This window comes from Cygnus atratus, chromosome 16, assembly GCF_013377495.2.
Source record: "Cygnus atratus isolate AKBS03 ecotype Queensland, Australia chromosome 16, CAtr_DNAZoo_HiC_assembly, whole genome shotgun sequence".
Taxonomy (NCBI): Eukaryota; Metazoa; Chordata; class Aves; order Anseriformes; family Anatidae; genus Cygnus; species Cygnus atratus.
Window position 1 is genome coordinate 7,890,539 of NC_066377.1, and position 20,394 is coordinate 7,910,932.

Genomic DNA, 20,394 nt, shown 5'->3' on the forward strand with positions numbered 1-20,394 from the left:
AGCAAATTCAGGAGTTCCTAAATTTAGCTTAAAGTTTATTCATGAACAGGTGTACCCCTTAATTATTTTGCCCTGCAAATGCATATAAGGTATTGTTCTAGTGAGGGTAGTTGTATTAATTCCTGCACAAAAAGTACTTAAGCTGTGTACAGTGCCTGTATTAACAGGAGCCATAATAATTGGCCTGATAGGTCGATAAGAAAGCTGTCCCTGTGCAGCAGGCTAAGGAAGCCTGTTTCTAAAGCTTTCTGCTCCATTATTCTCCTGTTCCTTGGTGTTTCACCTGCTCAGTCCTTGATGTGTTTGGGTGGCTGGTGCCAGCATGTGTGTGCAGACCTGGAGCTACAAGTTGGGTGGTGGGCCAGCAGTGCTAACATGCTGCCTGGCTGCCATGCAGGTAGGGGTTGAACCACAGCTCTCTCTTTCAGTGAAGACATAATGTGCATCTCTCCTCCCTGTTTAGATGCTAATTGTCACACAGTTTCCAAGAACTCATGTTTTTTGAAACTGCTATCCTACTGTCAGCTTGGACAGAAACAGGCAGCAGGCTCAAGACTCATTTGAAAGATTGGATGAATAGACTGTGGAAAAACATAATGTTTATTTTATTAAAAAGTAGGAGAAGAAAAAAACATCTTTTAATTATCATAGTTATAGTGGTATAAAAACAGTCTCAAGAGTGTGTCTCCTCACTTTGGATTCAAATAAAATCTAGTTTGGGAGACAAAAATACCAACATGGAATTTAACATATTTATTAACCAGCTCTGAATTTGAATGTCTGGGACTCAATATTCAATCCTGATTAACTGCCCCAACAATAAACATTAATTAGCCTGATTTACATTAGCTACAGAGCTATGGTCAACTTCATATCAGCAAACTTGAGGCTTCCTAAACACGTCAAACAGGTAACATTCAAGTCGTCTTCCATGTAGTGGAGATAAGCCCCGAGAGCCTGCAGTAAGGTGTGGTGGGAAGAATACAGGAGGAAAGTGAACTGGTGTGCCTCAGAGTATGTCAAGGCTTTTCTCCCTCCCACCTCCAAGCTTAAAAAAAAAAAAAAAGTAGGTAAACCATAGCACAGCTTAGAAAAAGACATACTTGTATTTTAAGTCTAAATTTAGAAAGAAAGATTACGTTGTAAATGTGTACATCCTTCTCAGAAATAAACTGAACTGATCAGCACAGGATTTAAGAAAATATTCTTTACCTTGGTGGGAGCTAGTGTGTATGTATGGAGATATATATACACATGTATACCAACATGTATACATAAATGTATGTATCACCACAAACATACTTGTCAGATCTGCCACAGTCCTAATCATTTGGCAGTGACATTCCTGAAGAGAGGAATTTCCAGGGCTGGGCAGAGCCGTGGTTCCTGCTGCTGGAAGCAGTTTCTTGTGGCAATGAATTCCACGTGCTCATAATGCACAGCATTAAAAAAGCTTCCTTTTATCAGCCTCGAGGGTGGGGCTGGGCTGCTGTTGGAAGTATGCCTATCACGAATGATGCCTCAGCTCTGTTGGTGGTAGAAGCCCAGAGTTCCTCTGGACTTTTCTTAAAAAAATAAATAAATGTCAAGCCAGAAAAGGAAGCCTGCTATTTTTCAAATTCAGAAGCTGTAATCATGCTAATCCATATGATCGTGCTAAAGTCAAGTAACATGCCTTTTGCATATGATGTAATCATGCAGCACAGCCTATTTACAATCACTGCTAGCTGGAGGTACCTCCTGAGAAAAGTTTTTTGGTCACATTTCCCCTCTTCCTATATTTTCCAGTCAGTTGTGCTTTCTCCTACTTTTGCTGTCTTCCCAGCCTTAAATACAGCAATGTGTATTGCTTTTTTATTTTTCATGTTAATGCTTTCCAACACGCCTTCTGCTCTCAGTGTGATAGAGTCATACCAACTGAAATCCCAGTACTCTGAAATCAATACCAAAACTTCCATTGATTTCATATAATATATTCTTTTAAATTCAGTACAAATTCTCCACATGAGACGCTTATTTTAAATATGGATCTACTGTACAGGGCTGTCTGTCTCAGCTTGATACATAAAACAGCATGTTTAATAAATTCGCTGGTGTAGGCTGGCAGCATTACGTGTAATAAATGAAAATCTGTTGGTTATATTGAGCATATCAAGTGTAAAAGGAGAAAATTCATCAATGTAAATACCTATCTGTGGATCAATTGCTATCAATCTTGTTTAACAGTCTATTTCCTCAGGACACACTTTGGAAACAAAGAGCATTTCAAACTGCTGGTTAAACAAACAAATATATAGAAGCTCTTTGGGAAACATGAGGGTGGAGTAATCACCAGATAAAAATGGTCAGAGTGATTTCAAATACCTGTTAATCTCTTCTATTTTATATTAGTAAATGCAAAGTTTCTGATGGAACATGTCCATTCAGAGTACCCCATCAAGAGTAGGGGTTTGTGAGACAATGATTTGCTTGCAGAGGAAATGGCAAGAAAAGTGGCCTGAAAAACAAAATTTGTCCCCTGACCTCCACGTTCAATAATTGTCCGAGGAGGAGGGCGATACCTTCTGCTCTGCAAGAATTTTTCTAAGATTTGTATTATCCTTAGCTAAATAGACCCCCTTAAGAGACACTATAAAAACAAAACAAAACCCCAAGAGGATATATAACTAATGAGATCATGATGCACTGTTTACCTTGCTCTACGACGTTAAGATCTTTTCATGGCTGTCATGTACAAACTACAGCTCCCCCCTCCTGAAGCATCACAAAAAAAAGTCAAACCTGAACTATACCACGGGCACTTGGCATAATTGTATTCACAAACGCAAACTTTAGGATATAATAAATGTACAAAACGCAGGTTTTTTAAAGTTAAAAATGCTGATGAATTAACCAGTAAAATGAGACTGTAGTATTGTGCAATTGTATCTGTGGCAGTTGCGTGGCCTCGTTACGTACTATTGTTTCCTCCCAACCTTCATGCTGCCTACCCAGATTCAGGTTTTCCACCCTAAATCACCCTCCTGACACACGCACACAATAATTATAAATCCATGCATGGATGTTTGCCCTCACAACAGCTCTGCAGCTGCAGAAATGCCATCCTCATTTTACAAGAGGGAAACTGAGGCACAGACCCTAGCAAAATGTGAATGCACTGGCAAGTGCATGTCGAGTCTGACTTTGAACCTAAATCTGAATTCAACACAAAACCACCTCTCAGCCAACCCAATATCTCACCGAAAAATCCCTGGAGAGGATTCAATAGGAAAACAAAAGAAATCAAGTCTCCCCCACAGATTTTGCAATCCCCATCTCCAAATGCTTAAGGAGCCTCACACTTTTGCTTGTGCAATGTCCAGCTGCCTTCAGTGGGGATCGGAGGGGTGGACGTGTCCGCTCTGTAACTCTCTGGGGCTTTGCAGTGAAGTAAATCTGAGGCTCAGCAAAGCGGGGTGCAGCAAGCCGAGGGAGCCAAAGGGACTGTGCCTCCAGCATGCCACCAAACGCCAGGGGCCACCCAGGTGGCTCTCGTGGGGAGCATTTAATCGGGCATTTTAACGTGGAATCGGCCAAAATGGAAATAACCCACTGTGTGCTGACCCAAGCAACTTGGCTCCCGTGGCCACTTTCAAAGCGCAATTTTTTCACTTGCTTCAAGTTTTTTTTTCGCGTGAATCTTTCCCGTTACTAACTTTTTTATTTGCTTTTCAAAATACTATCGGTTCAATTTTGTCGGTTTCCCCAGAAAGTGAGACTTAAAAGCAGATTTTGCACAAACGCCGGCTGGAGCCGCCTGTAAAGCCCCTTAACTTGCCACATCGGGAGCCCGGCTTCGCCTCCCCCGGACAATCGGGGCTCTTTCCTTTCCCACCTTATCTCCCGCTTTGGGATTAGCGTTGTCCCGGGTTCCTGCTCGCTTTAGGGAGAAACCCCAAATCTCCCAAAGTACAATATAAAAAGCGCAGGTGAGATAACAAAGGTATTGTCCCTCGGCAGCCCGCCGGCTTGCTTGTTTACTCGGGGGGCCGGATCCTTCCCCTTCCCCGCAGCCCGGGGGGGCTGCCCCGGCCCCCGGCAGGACGCACGCCTTTGTCGGCCGGGCCGGGCCGGGCCGGGCCGAGCCGAGCCGTGCCGGGACTACATCGCCCAGCGTGCCCCGCTGCGCCCTGATCAATGGACCTTATTTGAATAATCTGTGAGCCCTTGGACTCAGGCCAATCAGCTGTCAGGGACCCATGATAAATCGCAATGCATTATTGATAATCATAATTACTCTGACATGCGCATTCCGCCCAATGGGGGTAATTTCCCAACTCTAGGAATTTGTTGTGAAGAGGAAAAATAATTGCTACTATTTTGCTCCCGATGCTGGTGCACCATGTCGCGACGGAAGCAGGCGAAGCCCCAGCACATCAACTCCGAGGAGCAGCCCCCAGATGCTGCAAGTGGTAAGGCGCGCAGCCCCGGCGCCCCCCAGCTCCGCTGATGCACGGAGGAGGCAGAGGGGCTCTTGGTGGGGGGGGGAATTTTTCAACCCTCGTGTTTCACCCCCCCCCCCCCCCCCGGGCTCCCACAGGGTCCCCGTTGGCTTTTTAGGGCGCTTACATCTCTGGAGTTGTTCCGCGGGGCTGGGGGGTCTCGGTGTTTCCCCAGGGGGTCGGCTTGGGGCTGCCCTGCAGCGCTGCCCGAGGGGGTCCCCCAATGTCCCCCCCTCCCCAAATCCCCCCACGGGGGCACCCCGGTCCCGCGGAACTCGCGCGGGTCCCCGCGTGGGGTGCGCGCTCGGGGCGCAGCCCCATGGGGGGCGAACCCCGAACCCTGCCTGGGGCGGAAAGGATTTTTTTTTTTGGGGGGGGGGGGGGGGGGGGTTAAGAGGGGAAAGAGGAAGGAATTGCGAACCGTCTTCTCAGGGGTAGGAAATGACTCGAGGTAGGTTTCCCCGATTTCTCTATTTAAGACTTTCTCGGTAGTTCTATGAAGATTTTTTTTTGGGGGGGTTTTCGGAAAAAAAAAAAAAAGCGTTCGGACTATTTTTGTTGGAGATCACAATCGCCCTGGACCTTTTGTAGCTTGACCTCCAGCCATCTTTGATTTCCGACTTCCTAAAATAACTCCGGTGAGCTAATGTGGGGTGTGCGTGAGCCCTTTGTATTTGGGTGGCGGGGGGGGGGGGCTTTGTGCTCCCGCAAATCACGGTGCCTCCTTTTCGGGGAGCTCGCAGCCCTCTGCCTTGCGAAGGGAAGAGGAAAAGTCTCGATTTGAACTCAAAATTATCTCGGAGCCCTGGGTGGGCGTGCAGGGGAAGGGGTGGAGGGGGGCGGTTGTTTGCCCCCGTCCCCCACGGGAGCGGGGAAGGGTCGGGGCCGCCGTGCCCCGCAGCATCGTCCCGGCACCCTGGGCTCGGGCAGCGGCTCCCACCCCTCTGTTAACACTCTTGTGGCTGGGGGGGGGGGGCAAGTTCCCGGGGCACTTCCCCGCGGGGGGAGGCTGCTCGGCCCCCGGAGCCGCTGTGACCCCCAGGAGGAGCGTGGGGGGTGCGTCGCGGGTGGGGAAGGGGAGGCTGGGTTTTAGCAGCCCGAACACTTCTGTAGGTGCCCCCCCCCCCAACTTTTGGGGGTTTCTGCCCTTTTTAAAGGGCTGGTTTCGTGTGGGGTTTTTCCGTCCCTGGAGTTGATCGATACCAGCGCACGTTCCAGGAGCTGCTGATTCCCAAACCGCAGGAGGTTTGGGCTGTTATTATTTTTTTTTCCTCCTCCCCCCTCTCCTCTTTGATTCGAAATGTGCGATTGTTGGGTCCGGTTAATGGTGACTTAAGAATCGGCAAGCTGGCCAGAAGGCAATAAATCCCATGTTTAATGCATGACTGTTTTCCTTTGTGCATATGGTTAGGTTGGGGGATGGAGGTGATGTTTCCACATGTAAATCTCTGCCCACTGCTGGAAAGGCACCTCCGGGGCTGCGCTGAAACAAAAGGGTTAATAACTCCTGATGCGGCCCGCTTGGGGCGGGGGGGCGTGCGGGGAGGGGAGGGAGGGTCGCTCCGCACCGCTCTTCTGGGCAGCTGCTGTGCGCTTGGTGGGGGGGCTTTTTTATTTATTTTTTTTCTTTTTAACAACAAAACCCTCGATGAAAGTTACCCCCCCGTTCTCCGGGAACCGGAGCAGTGATTGCATGGGCCGGGGGGTGGAGGTAGGGGGCTCCTTTTGGAGGTCGCGGTGGTCGCCGCAAGGGGAGCGGCGCTACCGGGAGCCCCCCGGGGCCGGTGCGGGGCCCCCCGGTGCCACCCCCGCTGTCGGCGGCCGCTGTCGGAGAGCCACCTCGCGGCTGCGACACCCGCGGCTCTTATCTCCCGCAAATCTCCCTGCCCGGCCCCGTCTTCCCCGCTCCAGGTGTGTCCGTAAATACCAAGTGATGAAGCTGCATAACAAAGTCGAAATACCCCAGGGATTTGTCTGGGACATTATCGGGTATATACACAACCGTAATAATAAAATCAAGCCCTTATCTCCTTCTTCGCAAGTGCTCCTTTTTTTTATTTTTGTACAAAGCGATTTGGGACCCACCTCTGCGAACAATGCGGCGCGTTGAGAAACGGTTCTGCTAACCTGAGGATCAATTAACAGGTCAAAAAATCAGCAGGTGGTCACCGGATAATAATACTACACAGCGAAAATTAGCATTTTCACAAAGGGCTTGAAAATGCCCATTGTGCTGGATTGCTGCCGTTAAAAAAAAAAAAATCAGGTTCGTTCTTAAAAATACAGTATGAACCGGCAACTTTTTTTCTGGGAAAAAAAATTGGAGATTCCCTTTATTCCAATCCTAGGTCGAGCCGTGTTGATGCTGCGAGGGAGGTGTTGAGCGAGGAGGAGAGAAGTTGCTCGGTAGTGCTGCTCTGATTTTTATTAATTATTATTATTTCTCGGAACTCGCCCGCTGGCCGGGCTGGGAACGGGACAGGCACGGATCGGGCCGGGCCGGGACAGGGGGGACCCAGGAGCGGTGTGAAGGGTGAGGGTGCCCGGGGGTGGGCGATGCCCTCTTGTTTTTCCTTTTACGTAAGTGAAACATTAGAGTGGTTGTAGTGCCGGAGCCCGGCTGGGCTCGGCGGCATGTGACGTTTTGACAGAGCTGCTGCTCTAACCTTTGCCTCCTCCCGCTTGCCGTGGGTGGTAAGTTGATGTCAGGCTCACAATTAGGACTCTCATGCAATTGACCTTGGCAGCGGGGTTTGCGCCGTTTAGCCGGGTCTTAAACACTGTACTAGTGTTAAGTGTGCTCCGGGGCCGCCCTCCTTCCAGCTGCGGCCGTGCCGCTGGGAGGACCGAGAGCCGCGGAGGCTCCGCCGCCGAGCAGGTAGGGCCGAGGGCGGCCTATACCGCTGCCTCCGGGGGGGAGGCTGCTCGGCTGCCCGCAGCCTCTGGAGGACCCCCCCACTTTTCCGTAGAAGCCCCAAGAAGGGGGGGTGACGCTCGGGGATGCGGAGCTCAGGTGGGTGTGCGGCGGGAGAGGCTGAGCCCCAGGGAGGCTGAGCCAGGGGTCCCGGGGGGGAGGCCGCGGCCCCGTGCGGGACGGGATGGGACGGGACGGGAGTGCCCCCCGCCGGCCGGCCCCGCCGCTGGGGCCGCGGTTGTGCCCCGGCAGGTAACCCGCGGACATTTTCAAGGGGGTTGTCCAGGAATTTTGGGGTTTAAAGCCCTTTGAAACCTCCTAGGAACGTGGAGCGGGGCTGAGGGCTTGTACTGGAGGCTGTGCCCGGGGCTGGGGGCAGTGCTGCTCGCCTGGAGCTTTCCTCGGGGTTTTAGGGCTGCTCGCTCACGTGAGGCTGTGCACCATTATTCTGTCCTCTGTTCCTCTGTCCGGGTGTTCCTCTTGGGTAGGTGGGTGAGCAGAGCTCAGATGGGCGACCCGGGAGGTAGGTAATGAAATGCTGCTGAAGCCTGGACAAAACCTGAAAACACGGGAAGCCCTAATGGTTAGGGGCAGCACAGCGTGTCCTTGGGTGGAAAAGTGCTGAGATAAATTCAGGATGCAAACCATCGAGGCCTCTGGAATAATTCTATAACTTACCAGCCACGTATTTGCTAACTCAAACAAGTGTTTATTGGTTATGGCTAAAACTTGAAGTGGAGTAGGGGAAGAAGGGAAATTTTGGACAGTTTAATGTTCTTGAAATGCCCTAGCTTTTCAGCTGGGAACAGGGGAGGGGGGAAATGCGGGAAGCACCGTGCCTGAGGGGAGCGGGGAGCTGATGGCAGAGCTGGGGCTGCAGTGGGTGCTTACTGATCCTTCACAAAATAATACTCAGGTGGAAGTGCGTGGTTACAGTAAAGCATTAGAAATTGATCAACCCTAGTCTGTGGGGGGAAAGAGTAAACTCACCAGAGGTATTAAACTATTAAAAAAGGGAAAAAGAAAGACAAAAAAATAGCTTTTCCTCCTCATTCAGGTGAAATAATATTCTCACAGTAGAAAAAAAATTAGGTTGCTAATTGCTCAGATGAGTGGTAGACCAGCAGCACCCTTTTGAAATCAAATCAAACCAGATAAGACTTACTTCACTCTTTTACTCATTCCCTCAAAAAAATGAATTCGAGCTGTGTGGATTTTATCAGCCCTCCTTGTCGATGACCGCCTTGTCCTACACAATAGTGGATTTTTTCCATCCATTTGCCAGTGATTCAATCTAACCCCCCTGCTGGGTTTACTGCATTCTTCTAACTTATTGGATAACTAGATGCTGAGAGATAACATTCCTGAAATTCGGGGGTGGGGAGATAAAAAAAAAAAAAAAAAAGTCCTATCCCTGGGAAGTCTTTGGAGAGGGTTAACTTGAGTGCACGAGCAATTGTTCTGGCAGGGCTCTCGCTCCTCCACCAGTGCTCTTACAGTATTTGGGCTGAGCTGGCAGCAGATGCACAGGGAGGCTTCTGGGCAGGGAGGTAGCCTGGGGTTAAGCCCACTACACCCGTGTGTGGTAGCTGGGGTGAGTGGGGTGCTCTGCTGGCTGCCTAGCACTCCTGCAGGGCTGGGTGGACTGGAACAGGCTCCCTAGGGCAGTGATCACAGCACTGAGCCTGCTGGAGTTCAAGAAGCACTGGGACAACGCTCTCAGACGCATGGCCTCATTTTTTTTTGGGGGGGGGGGGGGGGTGCGGTCCCCAAAGGACTTGATGATCCTTGTGGGTCCCTTCCAACTTGGATATTCTATGATAAATTGAGATGAAGAGTTTATAGAGATGGGTTTTGTAAAGAAACAGTCAATTGCTGTTTTGTTATTACAGCTACGGCACAATAAGCAAGCACCTTGTTCCTACTGACTATGTCTTTTAAAAACAAAATGTTTGAGATAGGGGAAGCATTATGCTCAATTTTGCTGAGGTGGAAGGGAAAATAAGGCATAATGCTTCCCTGCTTGTCACGCAGCAAGTCAGTACAAGCTGGGAATTGAATTCGTTTGGAGTCCTCCCTTAGTGCCTTACTGTCAAACAGGGGAACTGGAAACTAAAATGTGACAGTGACAGCGCTGGTGGCTGCAGGTGGGCTGCTTTCCCAACACAGGTACCTGCAGCTTACTGCAGATGTCCTCTGAGGTGGCAGCTCATATATAAAACCAAAAAGGTCACTTCTGGAGCTCCTCAGTGTTATAAAAATGGGGGAAGGTGGACTGTTGTGTGGAGGGGGAGGAAAGGGCTTTGCATTTAGTATGGTTTTATCAGTGGAAAAATAAGGTACTCCCAATGGAAAGGGATAAATAACGATCATGTGTTTTGAAGCAGTTAAAGTTTGAGGACTTGTCTAGACATAGTTACCCTGGAATCCATAGTTATCCATATATATATATATATATATATATACATATACATATACATATATATATATATACATAGTTATCCTTGGGGTGGGCATTCATGCAGTCTTTCATGCAGCCGTTTCTGTTCCACTTGAAGCATTTTGCATTGCCACCACGGAGGTGCAAACTGCAGTGTGAAATGCGTGTGCTCACAGATAAGAGACTGGAAGAAAGCTTTGTGTTTTCTAAAGTAAAACCTAATGTTACTGTGCAACACAGGGAAAGTTAAAACCTTAAAGGATTTGGAAAAGATGTTTTGGTGGTTTAGGCTGTGGTCTGTAAAGTACCTGTTGGATGGGAATAGTTGTGAAAATAGTCAAGTAAAGACCTGGAGTCAGTGTGCAACATTCTTATGGAAACTTCTTGTCTTTTTTTCACTGTCTAGTACTTCCTTTCCCATTTTATCTGCTCACACTTCTGCAAAGATGGGAGTTTAAAAACGTTCAGTCTTGACCTCAGTCGACCCTATTTATTGACTAAGTTCTGCATCATGTACTTCTTGTACTTAAATAGTCAGCAGAGTAGATTTTGTCCATAGTTAAATTAACTTCAGAGACATCAATTTAATATTTGGAGTGGGAAACGTATGCAAAAAACACTCTTTTCTTCTCATTACCTTCATTTATGAGGGTGGTTTGGGCTGAAGGAGGGAGGGGGAAAAAGTGTTTCAGTCTCCCTGTAGGACTGTTTGGATATGAGTGATCCAAATGGTTATGATCACAAATGTACCAAGAACGTCTCTTCTCCTCGTTCAAAGGCAACTTTGACTTGTAACCTTGAAATTTGTGGTTAACAGAGTTATATATGTACAGATTTGGATTTACTGCTCTGCAGACTGTAGCATAAGGGGCCTCTATTTGTGTTTTGTAGTTGATCTATTTTTTAAAAGAAAACTTTAACGTGTACTTTCCACCACTCAACACGTTAAGCGGTTGAAGTTTTGATTAGTTCGCTGTATCTATCCATCTATATAAAATATGTAATATTCTCGTTACCCTTACAAATGTCAAAGTTTACAATATCCTCCCCCACAGAGATTTTACACTTCCCCGAAACAGTAAGTGAACGTGCTCAGGTTGTTGCTTGGACATGCTCGCCCTCCGCCCTGCCATGTACAGGATATACACATGTATCAGATGTGTGGTTCAGTTACACCTTTAAAATGAAAGCCGCAAATAGCTCCTGTGCTTGCAGAGTCTTTGGTTCCATTTTTGAGACAGTGTGGGCTAGCAGCGTGGAATCGGAGCTGAGCCCTGGGGTGAACTACTGGAGGTGCAGGCCCCAAATATGAGGCCCCATGGTACAAATTTTCTGTTGTGACTGACTGAGGCCTGCAGAGTGCCCCTGATGTGTCAGTGTGTGGGAGGCGAGCAGGGGCAGTGAGGCACTTGGTTACTGCACCCTTGACACCCATTAAAATGGGACCAATTACTGTGAGTTACAGGACGCTTCACCTAGTGTGGGGCTGTGAATTATCCGAAGTTCTCCGTGCTCTCCCCTCAGCTGTACGAGCCTCAGGCTTTACCCCCTGCATGCTCCCAAACACCCACCCGCCTCAAGCTCAGTGTGAGTTTGTTTGAAAGATAGCTAGATTGAGCAAAAACATCCTGTTTTGGTTTAGAATTTCTCTTAACCTCTCTTCCCATTCTGGTATTTCCCTGAATCATGTTTTCTGCGTGTCCGCATGCAAGTTGTGCTCAGTCGGTGGGGCACTGGCAGAGGAAGGGCAGGAGTGGACTTGCAGGCTGGCTTTGCTCTCCTTCCCCCTCCCTAAAAGGGGGGGCAAGTTACAAACACAACTAAATCCAGCATCCTTACCGTGTCCGGAACTGCTTTGTGAGTGTTGCAAGCAGGGCCTACTGCTTGGCTCGCTAGTAACTGTCAGTATCAACATAAGCTTATTCCTGCGTGTGGGATTCTTGTAAGTTAATCATCTTTTCTTTACTGCTGTGACTTCGTAGAGGATTTTTTTTCATGCAAGTTGGCTTTTGAAGTGTTTCAAAGCTAATGTTGGGCTTGAATTTTGTTTCTGTCAGCCCTCTTTGGGAGCAATTACCTCCGTAACGGAGGAGTGAATGTCATTTAATGTATCAGTGGGTGATTAAGAACTGCGCTGAAGTTCTTGTGTTAACAACCATATATGAGTTTCTGAGACTGTTAACTGTGAATTCTGAGCTGATGTTCAAAAAAAAAAAGAAAACCAAACACACAAACTAAGCTTATGAGAATCAGGTTTTTCCTATGTAATGGTGCCTTCTGTCTTGCTTGGGTCGTGTTCCATTTAGCTGTATTGCAGGAACTAGCTGACTTGCTCCACTGTTCCATTTCTACCTGTAAAGGTAGAAAAAGGGATTTAAGGGATGTAAAAGGGATTTGCAACAAACTTCTTTCCCTCAAGCCTTGTGAGACTTTTCTTACTGTTTTTATGGAAAACAGAACTGCAGTGTAGATTTCCTTGGGCTGCCAGTGAACTGGTAGCAAAACAGCATAGGACTTCAGATCAATCTGCAAACTTGATTTTTGGCACTTGAAAAGTGTCTTGTATCTTAACTTGAAATTCTGGTGAAGTCATTCTAAATTGAGCTATTAATGATGTGACTTTCTTTTATTTTAAGGGAGTCCACAAGACGTCCCAGGTGACGGAGATGGTGAAATGAGTTCCAAAAGGTGCCGAACAGAGGAAACTAAAATCTGTGAGAAATGCTGTGCAGAATTCTTTGATCTCTCTGAATTCCTTGAGCATAAGAAAAATTGCACTAAAAATCCACCTGTCCTAATCATGAATGACAGTGAGGGAGCAGTACCTCCTGAAAGCTTCTCTGAGGCTTCTGTAGGGAGCTTCCCAACCGACCGAATGGATAGCAGGACACGCAAGGACACTCAGGCAAAGGGCTGCACTGGCTCTACGGAAAAGAGAGAAGGAAAAATGGATGCTGAATCGGTAGGAGGAATGTACCTTAAAATAGAACCCCCTGCTGCGCCTGCGACTCCTGGGCTAAGCTATCTACCAAAATCCAAAGTACCAAACACTAATGTGACTTTGCAGACAATACGTGGCACTAAAGTGGCTGTGAACCAACGTACCTCTGATGCCATCACTTCTTCAGCAGCCAGTTTTAATGCTATTCCGATGATCCTGGAGCAGCTCGTGTGTTTGCAGCAGCAGCAGCTCCAGCAAATCCAGCTGACGGAGCAAATTCGCATTCAGATTGCCATGATGGCTCCCCATGCCCTGCATCCTTCTATAGCCGCTGCTGCTGATCCGCTGAAAGCTCTGGGTGCTCACATGTCTCAGCAGCTGTCGGCTGCTGTTGCTTTAATCGGACAAAAAGCTGGAAGCCAGAGCCTATCACTGGAATCCTTGAAGCAAGGAAAACTACCTCATTCTAACACTGGCGTTGCGGCCGCTGGCTCGCTGGCTGCCGGGCTTTCCTCCTCCTTCCCCTTGAAGCCGGAGGCAAGCAGAAGCTTCCCCGGCTCTATTTCTCGGTTCCCGAATCCTTTGCTACCTCAGTCCTCCCACTCCGTCATCTTCCAAAATCCACTTTCGGCTGTTTCTTCTGTAATAGATTCCTCAAAGAGGGTGAAGGGGAAACCTCCCAATATTTGCGTGTCTGAAAGCAAATCGAATGCAGAAGAGCCGTTCTTCAAACACAAGTGTAAATTCTGCGGCAAGGTCTTTGGCAATGACAGTGCCCTGCAGATTCACCTCCGTTCCCACACCGGTGAGAGACCCTACAAGTGTAACATTTGTGGCAACCGCTTTACAACCAAAGGAAACCTTAAAGTGCATTTTCAGCGCCACAAAGACAAATATCCCCACATAAAGATGAATCCGTACCCGGTTCCTGAGCACCTGGACAATGTTCCCACTAGCAGCGGAATCCCCTATGGGATGTCTGTGCCACTGGATGAGTCCAACCTAATCGTGGATAGCAAACCTCTCCTAACAACCCTGCCTACCTCTGTGGCGACCAGCACACCTCAGAATGTCTCCAACCTAGCAGGCATTAAGGAGTCCCTGCCCGGTACGTTCTCTGGTGACCTGCAATCAAGGCCTTCTCCAGAAAGCGAAGGTGGCTCTTCCTCATCAGGGGCAGTCGGTCACGAGTCGGGAACAGAGCAGAGCTTGAGTTCACCACAAGCTGCCTGCAGCGGGAGCATCTTCCACGCAGGTGGGTCCAACGAGCAAGGCTCTGAAACATCAAAGCTTCAGCAGCTGGTTGAAAACATCGACAAATCCACTGCTGACCCCAATGAGTGTCTGATCTGCCACAGAGTGCTGAGCTGTCAAAGCTCACTCAAAATGCATTATCGTACTCACACTGGAGAGAGGCCGTTCAAGTGTAAGATCTGTGGTCGTGCCTTCTCCACTAAAGGGAACCTTAAAACTCACTATGGTGTCCACCGAGCCAATACTCCTCTGAAGATGCAACATTCGTGTCCTATTTGCCAGAAGAAGTTTACGAACGCAGTTGTGCTGCAGCAGCACATCCGCATGCATATGGGGGGACAGATACCTAATACACCCATGCCCGAAAACACCTCTGACAACACTGACGTGGATCCTGCTGCGGCTGAGAAGAACGGAGACATCAGCCGCCCAGATGAGAATGTGGAGAACATAGAGATGGAAGAGGACCTGGAGTCTCAGGATGGCCCTAGGAGTTCCTCAAAACCTCCTACTCCATACGATGCACAATCAGAATCACCAGCCACGGCATCTGGCTTCTCTGGTATTGCAGCACTGGAGAATCAAATGAAGATTGTCAGCTCTACTTTGAACTTGCAACGGCAAAGCAGCTTGAAGTCCAGCGACAATGGCTCGGCAGAAAGCGATGGCATGACAAACGATTCATCTTCTGTGGCAGGAGATCCAGATTACCAGAACGGCAGGAGTCCTGCTGCCTCTGAGTCTGCATCCCTCCAGGCTCTGTCCCCAGCCAACAGCCAAGCCGAGAGTGTGAGGTCGAAGTCACCTAGCTTCAACAGTCAGGAAGATGCAGGCACGGGAAATAAATCTGAGGGTCCTGAAAATGCTTCAGGAGAAATGGAAGGAGTTGTTGCTTTGGATTTAACTTACGGCAATATTGGTCGGAAGGTCATTAAAGAAGAACCTGGCTTACACTTTGCAAATGGAGAATATGGTGAGTAATTTGAGATGCTGGCAATAACTTGGGGTGGGGGAGTAGGACTGGAGGAAATCCTTCTCTAAAAGGATCAACAGGAGCCAAAACCACCTTGATTTTTCCCCTGTTCCTTCTCTGTTAGCAAAGGAGTGCACGCCCTGGAGAGTTTTTGTGACTCAGACTCAAAATTAAAAGACTTAAGTGCTGTCCTCTCCTGCAAGGGGGAGTACAGAGGTACTAGAAGTAGACAGGGGCTATGCACTTACTGTCTTTCATGGACTTGCCTGATACCTCCCTATAGCTCTCTAAAGATACACATTGGTGTTTCCTGGAAAAGAATTTAACCCGAGTGTGGCATGTTGCTGGAATGTTTTGTGGGGGTTTGAGCTCTTTACCACTGAAAGACCTAAATTTGATCAGAAAGTGAAGCTTCTTAACTCTTAAGCTCACTAACAAAAACAGGGATAAGTCAACGTCTTCCTGAGCCTAGTAGCAGCCCTACTGTACGGCTTTACAGGGCTCAGCAAGTGTGCTGCTCAGGTATGGTGGCTCCAAAGGCAAGGACTTCGGTATCTCAGCCAGATTTAAGCTTGGCCACAGATGGGATAAGTGTTATCTATCTGTTCTTTCTCTCCAGGTCGAACTAGTATTCCAGCTGCTTTTGTTAGGGCCCCGCCAGCCCTCATAAAAATGGAAATGCCGAGCGAGCGTCCCATTAGCACTAGCCATTTCATTGGCCCACCAGCTCTCTCCCCTGGTGTTGCCCCTCTCCTCGTGCCACGACCAAAATTCTGCCGTCCAGCCAAACAGCACATCTGCACTACGTGTGGGAAGAACTTCTCCTCTGCCAGCGCCCTGCAGATTCACGAACGGACCCATACTGGTGAGAAGCCATTTGCCTGCACCATCTGTGGGAGAGCCTTTACAACGAAAGGAAACCTGAAGGTAAGCCATCTCTTGGGTTGTGATTCCCTTTTGTTGGGGAAAGTCTTACTGGAGTGGAAAAGACTATTGCTAATGTTTGTCCTGCCTTTTGGGACAACTTAGATATTTCTTTTAGTTCTTCAGATAGTCATCTTTGACTTCTGTCCCCTTCCTGAGTTTGTTCAGACAGCTGGCTTGCTAAACTGTGCAGAAGTCTGCTGCTGTCCTTGATTTCTTTCCCTTTCTTGATAATAGGGGAGGTTTAGCCTTTACTGAGCCAATTACTTGATTTCTGTTTGGATTTGAAGATGTCAAGACAGTCATTTTGTAGTTTAAATGCTACAGAATGATGTTTACAGAATACATGCACTTCACTGCATGGTTTGGAACATCATGCAGGACAAGTTAGAGAAGTACTGCAAGTCTGTATTTATTGTCAGATTAATCTATTTGCTCTGACTTGCAGCTCCCTCTCACACAGTGGCTTTTCTGTTCCCATGAGAAACCCTTTAAAGCTCTTCAGTTTTCTTGCATAAAAGCTGATGGGGAGGGAGGACTTCCAGCTTTACAGTTCGTGAGCAATTGCTTGCGGGAAGCAGTAGCAGTGTGTTGTGGCACTGAAACTTTTAGTCTAGGTGTAATGCTTCTTCCAAATTACTTGGTGATTTTTTTTCATCAACTAGTATTTTTTTTTTCAGTGCAGTCTGTTCACAGCAAGTGTGGCTCTTTTTGGGTGGTTAGAATGCCAATGTCATTTACAGTAAGTGTAAGAAACCAGTCCTCCAAATATTTCAGTAGTAAACTCTGAAGAGCCGTGGTGATATAAGGCTCGTGAATGGCTCTCTTACACATGGAAGGATGAGGACAAATACAAGAACTAACCAGCCTAAATACTTACCTGAGTGCACACTGAGGATACATATCTTCTGAGCAGCTTAGCTGCAAGCAAAGTAGAACTTGGGTTTGTCGTAAAAGAACTGCAGTGTTAACGATTCTCTTTACTTGTTTCCCCCCTCTGAAAGGTCCATGTAGGAACTCACATGTGGAATAACTCTGCCAGGCGGGGAAGAAGGCTTTCAATTGATAACCCCATGGCTCTGCTGGGGAATGATCCCAAGAAGGTATCTGAAATGTTTCCAAAGGATATAATGCCTCCTTCAGTGAGCATTGACCCCACAGTATGGAATCAGTATGCAGCGGTACTCAGCAATGGCATAGCAATGAAGACTAACGAGATCTCAGTGATCCAGAGCGGTGGCTTACCTACCCTTCCAGTCACCATTGGGGGTGGTTCGGCAATAAATACTGCTACAGTTTCCAAAATAGATGGGACCCAGTCTGGGACTGGTTCTGATACGGAGAAGGCCAGTGGTGCTGCTGCAGACAATGTGCCAAAACATCAGTTCCCTCATTTCATGGAGGAGAACAAAATTGCTGTTAGCTAAAAACTCTAGTGAAGTTGACGTACAGAAAGAACAAAGATATATATACACAAACATATATTTTTAAGAGATTCCACTTCAGCCTCCTATTTTCCTATTGACGTGCAAATGATTTTATGGTTGTCTTTGTAAGAGTTGCCCAGAGTACAATCATGATATTGCTTTGCAAATAGTAAATAATAAAGAATAGGATTTCCTTCTATTTGGAAAGATGCGGGTCTTGCAAAGTAGTTCTTACATGTGACTTTAATGTGTACAGCCTTACAGAAGTTTCTACAACTTGAAATTCCAAAGGTTAGAATATTTACCTCTTTGTTTAGAGTGAAATACTTGGGGGTTTTGAATAGAGTGGAAACAACCTACTGTTGATGGAAAAGCTTATATTTACTGATGAGAAATGAAAACTATTAATGCGGGTAAATATCGTAGAATGTCTGCCACCCTGTTAGTAGTAGTTTTTCTGTTTGGATTTTTGGCTCTGTGTGGTTTTGAATGTACTTTTTACTATAATGGCTATAAGAACTACAAAGTCTTTTTTTTAATTCCTTTTTGCCTCAGAAGTTCTATGAAAGGAAGTTGCTGTTTTTCTTTAATCACTGCTTCTAAGGAATTGATTCTCTGTATTGTTGACTGCTGCTTATTTAATACTACTACTAGGACAGTCCTCCAAGTGTAGTGCCAAAACTCCTACTTCCAAAGATGTGCAGTTTTTTCTAGATGTTTTATTTCAATACCAAGAGCCCCAAACAAACATGGGTGGGTATGTATATACTTTTTTTTTCCTCTCTTGAAAGGGAAGACTTGCCTTGGGAAGTCAGGTCTAAAAGCTCTGCAAGGAATCTCAGGTGACTGTTGCAATTAGGCATGGGAACTGGTTTCCTTAGCAAGAGACTTCATTTTTTTTTTTTTTAATTTTTTAATTTGGGTAATTTAGAAGATCAGTCTGTGTAAACCTGTATTTAAATATGAAGTATTCATGCTTAGGTTAAATGTTCTGTGGGTTTTTTGGATGGCATTCCTACTCTGGTCATTAAGTTTCTTGGTGGTCTGTGAACTTGCATTCTGCCAAAATGGTAATTAATGATCCATGTGTATTGTATGAAGGTTGCTGGGATGGTCATCTGGATTCTAAGTTATCTACCTCATTTTTTTCCTTTTGTAGATGTAGTGTCTATTTTTCTATTAATGACCACTGTAATGAACTGAGATTCAAGCAGATGCTTCCATGCACTATCTGAAACCAAAACCTGATGTATTAGTGGAAGCACCTGAAGACTAACTGGACTGACCTTTCACTATTCCTCTAACGTCTGCTGGAACTGTGTAATGGGATCTAAACCAGACTGGAAACTGAGCATTTGGTATGGAAGGACTGAACAATGGAAAGAAGTCTTCTGACTGCAGGAAATCAAGTCCAGTCACTGTTGTGGAAGGCCCCAAAAATGCAGATTACCAAAAGCTTGTGTAATGTTGTTGCACCTGATTCTTGCTTATGATCTCTGTATGCCGAGTTGTGCCTTTCCTGCTGGACTTGTAAGTAAGAACATACCAGTACCTGTTTACACTGTAAGATGGATATTGTTACATAGAACATGCAAAAGGCATCCCAATTGTCAAGTTTTCTGCATTGTGAATGTATGACTTTTAAGAACTCTGTAGTTTTGAGTATCTACTGATGCGTTTCTGTTGACATTTTGAGAATAAATTTTGGGATGGCTTTTTCACACTCTTTCTGGTAATGCATTTGTCTCCTGAAGAGCAAGTTTGGTATGTGGCACCCTGTCACAGTCCCTTGACTATTCAAATTCATCATCCTGGGTTGTGCTTTTTTGTTTATTACTTCCAGTCCTAGATCAACTATTTAAGAATATTGGGGTTCAGTTAAAAGTGACAATACAGGGTAGGTGTGCAGGAAGGTAGAAAACATAAAACATACAAATGGTCTACAGATCCAGAAGACAAAATAGTTGGGGGCAAGAGAAAATGACCTTTTTCAGCTCAGGGAAACTAGGTGATTACAGCCTGAACCACTGCTGTTGAGGATTATAATAGCAAGAGGTCTTTCAGTGGTGATAAGTAAAAATAAACTAGTCCACGCACAGTAATACTAGCACAGGTACTGTGGTCAAGCACTAGGAGCAGTGGTGCTCTGGGTGCCTTTATGAGCTTGTGGCCAGAGCTGATGCTACAGTTCTGCCTGGTTGTTCAAGCACCTTGGGCTGGGCACCACATTTAGGGCTGATTTCAGCCACACTGGGAGCAATGTGGTGTGAAAGAGGAGGCAGTGGGTTTATGGGACTAGTAGGGCAAGTCTTTTGACTGTGAACTAACAGGGAAATTGATTTCTAGCAGGGGCCAACCAGGGGTAGTGTGAAGGGGGGGCTCACTTCACTAAAGGCTGTATTAACAAGGCTGGCTTCTAATAAAGGCTTGATACAAAGTGGTGTCATGATGCCATGGAAATATGACAGCAGGAGAAAACAGCTGTGCTAGGAGGAAGACAACCCAACCTGCCATCTTGGGGCTTTGCCCTGTAGTAGCTTTGGCTGTGTACTCATTCACGTGGATCCTGACGTGGGGTCTCTTGTTCAACGCAGCTTCTGAGCATGTCCCATGACAGCAAGCTGTCATTGCAGCTTTACCACGATGGGGGCTCTGACTGTCTTTGCATTACCCTCTATAAGAATGTGTATTTGAATCTCTGCTGTCTTAAATTATATTGGTGAACAGGTGGGAAATTGAGGCAAAATGAGTGGGAAGGAGTTCAAGCATAAGCTCTGCTCTAGATGAACTAACGGGGTACTTTGTTGAGAAACCAGGGCAAGAGTTTTGGCAAATAGTTCTCCCTAGCCTGTGGTTGCCCAGGGTTCAGGGTGGATGTGGCTGGGACCTGCTACAGCCAGGCGGATGGCTGTGAGAATGAACAAGGAGGCCTGGCAAGCACTGCTGTGGGGATTTACCCTTCAGGCCATGGTATCAAGCTCTTGCTGTGCCTGCAGCTGGATCTCGCAGCTGGGTGATGAAGGTGCTAGGGGCTGGAGCA

General features: G+C 46.9%; 1 protein-coding gene across 6 annotated transcripts; it reads left to right on the plus strand.

The window, feature by feature from the left end:
• Nucleotides 1–4,079: 4,079 nt before the first annotated feature.
• Nucleotides 4,080–19,087, plus strand: SALL4 (spalt like transcription factor 4). Of its 6 annotated transcripts, none has more exons than XM_035548400.1 (5): nucleotides 4,080–4,451; nucleotides 12,472–15,003; nucleotides 15,623–15,930; nucleotides 16,932–17,030; nucleotides 18,514–19,080. In XM_035548400.1, the coding sequence occupies exons 1-5, from the start codon at nucleotides 4,382–4,384 to the stop codon at nucleotides 18,517–18,519; spliced, it is 3,015 nt and encodes a 1,004-aa protein (XP_035404293.1). In that variant the 5' UTR covers nucleotides 4,080–4,381; the 3' UTR covers nucleotides 18,520–19,080. The 6 variants fall into 6 exon arrangements, with proteins under 6 accessions (XP_035404293.1, XP_035404290.1, XP_050569994.1 ...); XM_050714038.1 differs by lacking the exon at nucleotides 4,080–4,451 and adding an exon at nucleotides 4,865–4,932 and having other exon boundaries at nucleotides 18,514–19,076; XM_035548401.2 differs by lacking the exon at nucleotides 4,080–4,451 and adding an exon at nucleotides 7,242–7,494 and having other exon boundaries at nucleotides 18,514–19,076.
• Nucleotides 19,088–20,394: the final 1,307 nt, after the last annotated feature.